We start from the raw sequence: 10,368 nt of genomic DNA on the forward strand, positions 1-10,368 counted from the left end.
GCTTCGGGCGGTGGTCATGGCTGCGGTCGCCGGCGGCGGACGGCTCTGTGGCGGCTAATATGACATTGGAATCGGCAGTGGCGGCGTGAAGGGTCTGGTGGACGGATCGGCTGCATGATGCATGGTTTGGTCTACGGTCGGATCTGATCTGACCGGTGCGGACCGCTCGTTGCCGGGGGGGGGGGGGGGGGATCGGTAGCGGTTCCATGCACACGAGGTTGGATGGAGACTCCTCGAGCGAATCCGGGTGAAAACCCTACTCTCGGCTCGTTACCAAGGCCGGCGATGGCTGCGACGCCCCCCTTCTTGAAGGCATCACCGTGGAGAAGCTCTAGACCCCTATCCGCTATCTCCCCGGGAAACCCTAGATCAGTCGATCGGATGACGACGACGTTCTTGTGCGCCCCCCCTTGGAGGCATCATTCTTGGAGGTGTGCATTGGCTCGAGGGACTAGTGGACGATTCCGGTGGTGGAGCGACGTTTCATGTGACGCATTGATGATGTGGAGTCTCGGCTGCGTGACACAACAGGGTCTCGGCAATGGATGTGTGATGATGGACATGCGTAGGGAGGAGGCGTTGTCTAGCACCGTGGTGGCGTCGACGACAGACATGGCAAGGTTGATGCGCCGACCTGTTTTGAACATGGATCGGTGAAAGATGGTGGCAACAGCCTCTGCAGCAGGCGCATGCGATGCCTGTTGAGAGTGTGTCGGACCGGTGTGTGCCCCAGTCCCGGCTAGTGGCTTGGTTGGGGCCTTCGGCTTTAGATGTTGGGCTCCGACAATCTGCATTCCTTCATCAAGTTGATAGGAGTAGCGATGCCAAGATGGTGGCTTGAGACTTAGTGATGTATTACTTTGTACTACCTCTGTCCTGGTTTATTAGCCTCCTTAGTATTTTGTGTCAAACTTTGACCGTAGATTTAACTAAGAAAATAATAACGTATGTCATCAAAAATTATATCGTTGGATTCGTATTTGAATATAGTTTCCGGGGATATTATTTTTTGTTACATGCATAAACATTTTATTAGTTAAATCTAAGATCAAAATTAAGCACAAAATGCGAAGGGGACCAATAAATCAAGACGGATGTAGTAATGTCTTGGTGAGTAATTTAAAACTCCCTTCGTCTCAAAATAATTGTCTCAAACTTAGTACAACTTTGTAATAAAGTTAGTATAAAATTGAGACACTTATCTTGGGACGGCGATAGTAATATAGTTTCCAGACGGCGGGGGTCATCCCCCTTTCGGAAAAAAAAACGCTCATCGAAATAAAGATATTCTTGATAAAAAAGGATATTCTTATGGAACGAGTCAATCGAGACACGCCAAAAGCATAACCGGAAGAATCTTCGATTCATCACCGCAGCTGCACAAAAAACAGATGCCTTTCCACTTATATTAGGGCGACGCTAGGCGCCGGCAGGCCGGCCGAATAGTTCGGCCGGTCTAGTCCTAGCCGCCCGATCAGTCTCTAAATACCCGTTGGATCTGAGCCAATCGTTCTTCAACCTCGTGACGTAGATAGACAAAAGCACAGGGAAAAAGGAAAGAAGGCAGCGCCTTCGCTCACGCTTGCCCGCCATCGTCAACGCTGCTCACCAGCGTCCCTGCCGCTTGTTCCCAACATCGCCCGCCCCGGTTGCAGCGCCCCCCGGTTCGCCGCATGCAGCTCCCGCCGGCGAAGGTCGCAGCTTTGGTGGACAGCAGCGCCCCATCCAGCTTCTAGCAACGGCGTTCGTTGTCGACGGTCGCATCCACGATGAAGCCGTCTAGTAGTTCGCCGGGTTGTATCAAGCAAAAAGGCCCGTCCCAGCAAAAGTATTCATTGTTCCAGCAAAATCAAACTTCGCCGTCGTCGGGTTGTAGCAAAAACTGTCACCGGTTCCAGCAAAACAAAATGACGGTGCCAGCAAAAACGAGTCACGATAGTTTGGTTCCAGCAAAATGTTAGTGAGGTTGTAGCTTCCTCGGCAACCGGTTCCAGCAAAAGAAAATATGATGGTGCCAGCAAAACGAGTCGACGGTCATTTGGTTCCAGCAAAATGTCATTGTGGGTGCAGCTTTTCCGGCGACCGGTTCCAACAAAGTGACACGCAGGTTGCAGCATTGGTGTTGGTTCCAGCAAATTGTCAGTGCGGCCGTAGCTTTTTCGACAACCAGTTCCAGCAAAGTGGGACGCCGGTTGCAGCAAATTGTCAGTGCCCTCGACAGACGCTGGTCGTCATTGACGCATGCAGCATGGTTGCGGCCATACCATGGCCACCCGTCGCAGAATCCGTGGCCGCCCCACCGATGGTTTGTAGAGCGGCTGGTTGCCTCGCCGGCACCTGTGGAGTCTGTTGAGGCTTCTTGGGAAAAGAGGACGCCAGCCATGGAGAAGAGCTCCTATGGACAGGCGTACGCGCACTTGAGGCACCGGTGCAAAAGCAAAAATTGAGAACAGAGGGAGAAGGGTGAGGCGTATAGGAAGGGTGAGGCGTATAGGACGACGTCGAGTGGGCTTCCGGCGCATCCGCTAGTCGTCGCTGTCGGCGGCGGTGTCTACGGTATGCGTGTGCGGGAGGATAAAGTTGCGGGAGGATAAAGGACTGGGAAGATAGGGCATGTGTGGAGTGCGATGCTACTGCTGTGTGCTGTATGATTTGGATGGATCCAATGACCCGCGTGAGACCGGCCGAAGTTTCAGCCGGTCCGCCGGATGGAAACATTTTCCTTATATTTATCACGACAGTACCACCAATCGCACCGGCACCCCGTTTGTGGCTGAACCTTGAGCAATCTTGGGAAGTTTGGATACAGGTGAGTCTTGAGCAATCTTGGGAAAATTTTAGGGGAGAGGGCGTGGAGAGAAGTTTTTAGGAAGGTTACGTTAGAATTTTGTAGCTTCTTCCTAGGTGTGGGATTATCAGTAGCAAAACTCAAGACAAATACAAACCAACATGCGGTTGAATGGTTAGGAAAACGATGGTATCCTCTGCCCGTTGCTCATTAGAGTTCAAGTCTCATACTTAATATTGGTGCTCGTATTTTTTTTTATTCCAGATCTTTCGATGATGTGCGCTACAGAGAAGGTGTCTGTGGCAACTTTGTCAATCTCAAAATGATGTATCGGCTCAATCTCTCGAAGGTGCTCGTAGGAGTAGAGTGTGCATGCGTCCGTTCATAGAGATGAGTATATGTCCGTATGATCATGAAAAAATAACTCAGGGCAAGTAGTGAAAGGACGCGTCCATTTGTATGTCTTGATGCGCAATCCAGCATTTTCATTTTTCAACGGCTAGTCTATTTTTTTCCCCCGGAGCTCGTCTATCTTTCTTCCCACGGCATTGAAGTGTGGAATCAGTCATCCTCGAGAAGGCCGAAGCTGTCACAGATCCAAGATCCAGAGTGTGGGCTCACGTGCACGGGAAGAAGTGACCACGTGGATCCCGCCTCTACTAAAGTCTGCCACACAACGTCCATAAACCGCGACGACCTGGGCGGCAACCATCGACCGTATCCGTAATTCCGTATCACACTCACACCATGGCCGGCGACACGGCACCGCACGTCGTGGAGGATCTCCTCGGCGTCGTCCAGCTCCTCAGCGACGGCTCCGTCGTCCGCGGCGACGAGTCCGTCCTCGGCCCAAAGGAGCCGCTCCCGGACGTCCCCGGCGTGGAATGGAAGGACGTGGTGTACCACGCGGCGCACGGCCTTCGTGTCCGCGTCTACAGGCCGGCGTCGTCGTCTGGGACCGGCAGCGTCAAGCTCCCGGTGCTGGTGTACTTCCACGGCGGCGGCTACTGCCTCGGCTCCTTCGCGCAGCCGCCCTTCCACGCGTTCTGCCTCCGCTCCGCCGCCGAGCTCCCGGCCGTCGTGCTGTCCGTGCAGTACCGCCTCGCCCCCGAGCACCGCCTCCCCGCCGCCATCGACGACGGCGCGCAATTCCTCTCCTGGCTGCGCTGCCAGGCCGAGCTCGGCGCCGGCGCCGACCCGTGGCTCGCGGAGTCGGCGGACTTCGCCCGGACCTTCATCTCCGGCGTGTCGGCGGGCGCCAACCTGGCCCACCACCTCACCATCCAGGTCGCCACGGCGCGGCTCCCGGTCAGCCCCGTGCGCGTCGTCGGGTACGTACTCCTCTCCGCCTTCTTCGGCGGCGCCGAGCGCACGGCGTCGGAGGCCGACCCGCCGGCGGGCGTGTCCCTGCCTGTGGAGATATGCGAGCAGCTCTGGCACATGTCGCTTCCGGTCGGGGCGAGCAGGGACCACCCGGTGGCGAATCCTTTCGGGCCGGAGAGCCCCAGCCTCGCGCCGGTGGAGCTCCCGCCGGCTCTCGTCGTGGCGCCGTTGGGTGACGTGCTCCGTGACCGCGTGCTGGGGTACGCGGCGAGGCTCAAGGACATGGGGAAAGACGTCGAGCTTGCCGAGTTCGAGGGACAGCAGCATGGCTTCTCTGTTCTTCAGCCATTCGGCAAGGCGGCCGACGAGCTGATGCGAGTCCTCAGGCGGTTCGTGTACCAAGGTGACACGAACGCTGAGCGCTGATGTGCTGGTGAATGGTGATCTCCTAATGCTACTGTTTATGTTCTGATAGCTACTGTTTCGATGTTCTGAACTTCTGACAAGGGTCGGAGACTGTACTAGATATTGGATATTCTGTGTCTGGAAATAAATTATAAATCTTATTTTGATTTTCATTTCTGGTTGGATGTGTAGGTGTACAATGGTTGGGATTTTGATCAAATCACGACCCAGTTGCTAAGTCTTTTTCTTCTAACACACAAAGGAGCCACCAAGCGTCAGCTTCTCATTCATCTCATAGACGATGTACAACATGTCTTACAAAGCACCGCGCTTGGAAGTTGAAAGAGATTGCACAAAAGGGCAAGAAGTAGGTATAGCTTCTCCCTGTGGGAAATTCTGAAAGTTTCTCCCCACTCTGACGCTCCCGCACGCGGCAGGGGAGGAACCATAGCCGCCGCCGCCCTCGGCCGTCTTGCCTCCTTAAACCTTGCCGTCGTCGAGGCGTGCCAGCGAGTGAAGCCCGCGCGGTGTCGGTGGCGGCGGGGCTCCTTCTCCCTCTCGCGTGGCTGAGTTTGGTGTGGGCTGATCTGGCCAGGCCGGAGCATGGCGTGGTGCGGGGCGCGATGACGCCTTGGTGGTGACTGGCGGGGGTGCTAAGTGGTCGCGACGGTGTCGTGGAGAGCTGCACGGTGGCAATGGTGCGTGCTGGAGATGGTGTTTGTGTGTCTTCGGCACGCTGCATGCTAGATCTGGCAGTGCGGGGGTTGGAGGCGTCTCCCGCTGGTTCGAGCTCGTCGGGCTTGCCATGGGGCGGCTACGGTTGTGGTGGTCGCGGGCAGGGTTTGGTGGTCACATGCGTCGCTGACTCCGATCAGACACTCTCAGCTCTGGCTTCTGGTCGTCGACACACGGCGCAGGGTGGTGGCGCGCGGCCCGGCGTGGCCGTCGGCCGATGCGGCGCGGTGGTGACGGCGGCTTGGTGGCTACATGGGTTGTGTCGGGCGCATGGTAGCGGCGTGAATCCCGCTCGGATTTGGCATGGTGGCAGGGGCGGGATCCCGCTCAGATCGACACCGACGACCACGAGCGTGATATCATGCGAGCTCGCCTAGGCCAAGGCTAGTGGGCTAGGGCCGGGGCTTGCTTGACGGCGGCCGTCGAGAGCCACTGGATTGTGTGCCCCGTCCCTAGAGTGTAGCTAGTTTGGGCTCAAACCAAACATAACTACACTGCATCACCGACTATTTTTTCACCGGTAAAGCCACAATAACAAGATACTCTAACGTAGCATCACTTGCTTGAAAGAGGGTGGGGGCACAGTGAAATTCTAGGGGAGGGGGGATGTGGGGCTAGATTTGCTTTATCAGCTATCAAACGGAGAACCTGAAATGAGTATGAGGAGATTAACGCAACTACTTTTTTCCGTCTTTTGAGTTTTTCTTACGGACTTACGATGGAAAGAATAAAAAATCCTATACATGTGGATGATTTTTCTGCCGACTCATTCTACGCGCTAATCCTTACACCAACTCTTTTGAATTTCGCTCTAGACTAACTTTCTCTCTAACCTGATGTTGCATCTACTACCCCTAAAAAACATGAGAGGGGACAAACAGAAAACATCTCAGCCGCATAACCAAGCAATCTAAGGGTCTAAGGCTTCCCCATGTTTAGCACCAAGCCACCAACTGCGGTTGAGGGGAAGCGCTACACCTCCCTTCGTTCCTAAATATAAGTCTTTTTAGAGATTGTAATATGGACTACATACAGAGCAAAATGAGTGAATCTACACTCTAAACTATGTCTATATATATCCGTATGTAGTCCATATTGAAATCTTTAAAAAGACTTATATTTAGAAACGGAGGGAGTACATAACATATCTTATGTGATTAACATAAAGGATTAAGTGGCATCTCTTGATTCGGTGAAATCAGGGAAGGAGGCCCACCAGTTGAATTGGGGGATTTATTGGTTATCTGCAAAAAAAGGGATTTATTGGTTAGGGAAGGAAGTTACGTAACTTTTGTAGGCCTTTCCGTAGGTCTAGCACTTTCGGCGGCTGAGCGCATTGTCAACCCAGGGTAATGCTACACCTACGTAATACTTCTTAAGTGTGTTTTATGTAATATGCAACGTCAACAAATAGAATTAAAGGTAGGAGGATGAATGTAACCACTCTCTTGAAAATCGGGGGTTGATTAGTTAGGATTATCATGTCTTGAAAAAGATGTAGGATTATCGCTCAACCCACGGACCCAATCCCGCAATTACGCCCCCACTACCGATAGCTTGACCCGTACAGAGTCTCCTCTCCCCGAGAGCACAACCGTGCTAGGGTTTCCTCGCCGTAGTCCCCAAATATTTTACTCCCGACCAAGTGCAGACCGGACGACCACGAGATGTGAGATCTGATGCGGTCGCCCGAAGCCCCGGAGGTCGTTGGACTTGGACAGCAGCGGCAATCTCCCCGTCTCCCCGTCCCATCCGTTTCCATATATATGGAGTTAATATAGGGCGGTTTGCTTCCATTGACGAGGTCCCTTCTCGATCCAAGTCTGCACGCCTCCCCCACGTTTTTCCTCACCCACACGAACAGAACAACAAGGAGATTGTCAGGACCATAGTGCTCTGCTCCTCTTAACTGAAGAATATGACACAAATACTGAAGAATTCAACACTGCTGGCGAAGCGCTACACAACGACTGGATGGACGCTCGAGATGCATTCGGTTAAAAGCAGATCAACGCTACACAACACAAGACCTTAATTGTTCCGTTTCACTCCAGCAAGACGGTGAAAACGGACAGCGCCAGCTCGCCAGCGCCCACCGCAGCCTCGCTGCCCTTTATAGGGAGACTCATCCTTCCCCTTCTCCAAGTTGTAATAGACTAGCTTAGAACCCTAGACTACTTGGTAGATGAGGTAGATCCTCGAATTGTATCCCGTACCTTTATTTCTTTCGCTGATAATCAAAATCGGGGCTAGTTCGAGTACCAGAACTACTCCTCTGTAATTTGTTCCTGTCAATTGGTATCATGAGCTAGTGAATCCTCATAGGCAAATCAGATCTGACCATGATTTGGGGTTGGGATCTCTCGTGAAATTCCCCAATTCAATGTCAGGTCCCGGCAGCGATGCAGATCATCAGATCGGAGGCGGCCTGGAGTAGGCATCGTTCGACTGCAAATTGGGGAGAAACTCGGTAGTGGTCGAAACAATTCCACCGTGGTAAAATTTCGTAGCATATCCCTGGTTCGTGCAGCATCAGAGGCGAGCACGACATGGAGGAATTGGCGGCGGTAGACTGAAGACCGAGCCCCCCATCAGATCGACAGGATGAGCACCCGCGTCAAACACATGGGTGAGATCTCCGACGAGCTAGAAGCACTCATGAATGAATTTGCTGCTATGGGATTTAAACAGCAACAAATACAGACTCAGTTGGATGAGGTGAACACCAGGCTGGATTAGGTGGAAAGGTTTGAAGAAAAAATTGACACCGTGTGAAATCTAGTGTCCAAGAGTGCCCAAATCCAGGGAGAAATGTTCAAGTATTTGAAGGAGATTCAAACAAAAATTATCCAGCCACCTAGCCCTCAAGGTTCTCCTATCATGAGCCCTGTTCAGTCAGTAATTAGAGACCCTGATAAATGGCAGCAGACAGCTGAAGTAATGCAAGAGCTAGACAAACATTTAGATGACTTGGTATAGTCAAAGCTGCAAAAATTCATGTCTAATGCTACTAAAGCGAGGGAAACTACCCAAATGCCTGATCAGAATAAGGACTTGGAAAAACAAGTGGAGTCTCTGGTCCAATCCAAACTATGGCAATTGCAAGAAAGAAATTCCCTCCCCCATAAGGAACCACAGCAACAACAACAGTACAAAACTGAAGGAGCTACACAATTCCTGAAAAGCATTGCTAAAGGACCAAAGATGGATTTCCCCTGTTTCTTGGTGAGAATCCTCTAGGGTGGAATAGACAAGTCAACAAATATTTTGAATTAGCTCAAGCACCTGAAGAGTGCAAGGTAGATCTGACACAAACCTATATTGTGGGCAGAGCTGATAATTGGCTAAGGAGTGCTAAACTAGCCAATGTATCAATGCCATGGGAAGAATTCTGCAGGTTCAAATGCAACAGATTTGCTGATTCCAGCATATATGAAATTCTGGAGAAGTACCACTCTGTTAAGCAGCTTAGTATGTCAGTATCTGACTACACTGACAAGTTTGAAGAAATAATGGCAATTGTCAAAGAAGAACACCCATATCTTCAAGAACATTACTATGTTGTCAGTTTTGTTAATGGGCTAAAACCTAGCATCAGATGCAACCTCAGACCACAGAGGCCAGAAACCTTGAGTGAAGCATACTGGATGGCAAGAGATTATGAGAGTGGACTACAAGCAAAGATGCACTCCTTTGTAGCACAACAAGAAAAACAACTTCAAAGCTATAACACATAGCAAAAGCAGTACACTCCTCCCCAAAATCTCAAAATACCTGCTCCTGCTCCTGCAACTAGAAAACCTGGTGTGTGCTGGCGATGCAATGCTGCCTGGATACCTGGCCACAAGTGCAAGCAGGCACCCAACCTGCATACCATTACAAGTGAAGTGGAACACGAAGAGATAACCGATGCTGAAATATTTGAAGACACAACAGAGCAACAGTTAACTAAAACTAAAGACAAATGCATGGAGATCTCTGCCCAAGCTATCTCTGGAAAAGCTTCCATAAATACCCTAGCTGTGAAAGTTTTGATTGGTGGCAAAATGGGTGTTGCTCTAGTAGATACTGGTAGCACTGCAACCTTTATAGATCTGAAGTTTGCTCTCAAAACAAACTGCAACTTGGTCAATAATCAAATACACAGAGTGAAAGTAGCAGGGGGAGGACTGTTAACTTCTGGTGCTCACATTCCTGATGCACCTTTCTCCATCAGCAAAGATACCTATCAACACACTTTCATAGTTTTGAATTTACAAGGATATGATATGGTCATTGGATGTGATATGCTATACCACCACAACCCCATTTCTCTGGACTATAAAGCAAGAAAAGTCCATTTTACTAATGATGGCACGCAGTATGTTACATATCTTGACTGTAACTACACTAACCACATCAAGATCATCAGCAGTGAGAAACTAGAGAAAATGAGTAACAAAGGAGTGAGTGGATATGTCCTAAGTCTACACCTGATATCTCCTGAAAGAGCTGCTAAACAGAAACAGGTTCCTGAAGCCATCCAGCCAGTACTAGAGCAATATGATAATTTATTTCAGGAGCCCTCTTCCTTACCCCCTCCCAGGGAGTGTGATCATGCAATACCCCTAAAACCAGATGCAGTACCCCCAAATGAGAGACCCTACAGAGTTCCACACCACCAAAAAGGAAGAAATGGAACAACAAGTGAAAACACTGTTGGAGCAATCTCTCATTCAACCTAGCAGTAGTCCCTATGCCGCTCCTGCTCTGCTTGTTAAGAAAAAAGAAGGAGCATGGAGATTATGTCAAGATTTCAGGAAACTAAATGGCCAAACTGTTAAAAATAAATTTCCAATTCCAGTTATTGAGGATCTCATTGATGAGTTGTCTGGTGCAACAATTTTCACTAAGCTAGATTTAAGGTCTGGCTATCACCAAATTAGAATGAAACCTGAGGATGTCCACAAAACTGCTTTCAACACATACTTTGGACATTTTGAGTATTTGGTCATGCCATTTGTTCTAACCAATGCACCAGTAACATTTCAAGCCCTCATGAATTCAATCTTTGGTCCCTATTTAATGAAATTTCTGCTTGTATTCTTTGATGACATATTAATCTTCAGCAAACCTCT

The 10,368-nt window shown here is 50.5% G+C and overlaps 1 protein-coding gene across 1 annotated transcript; it reads left to right on the forward strand.

Moving 5' to 3' along the window:
* Positions 1–3,050: 3,050 nt before the first annotated feature.
* LOC109786595 (strigolactones hydrolase CXE15-like) lies at positions 3,051–4,689 on the forward strand. Its single transcript, XM_020345173.3, has one exon. It carries the CDS (start codon positions 3,536–3,538, stop codon positions 4,535–4,537), a length of 1,002 nt encoding a protein of 333 aa, XP_020200762.1. The 5' UTR covers positions 3,051–3,535; the 3' UTR covers positions 4,538–4,689.
* The last annotated feature ends 5,679 nt before the right edge of the window (positions 4,690–10,368 follow it).

The sequence above is a fragment of the Aegilops tauschii genome, chromosome 3, assembly GCF_002575655.3.
Source record: "Aegilops tauschii subsp. strangulata cultivar AL8/78 chromosome 3, Aet v6.0, whole genome shotgun sequence".
Classification (NCBI taxonomy): Eukaryota; Viridiplantae; Streptophyta; class Magnoliopsida; order Poales; family Poaceae; genus Aegilops; species Aegilops tauschii.

Excerpts from the sequence above, each read along its gene's own strand:
- LOC109786595 (XM_020345173.3), top strand. The coding sequence starts at position 3,536 with ATGGCCGGCGACACGGCACCGCACGTCGTGGAGGATCTCCTCGGCGTC.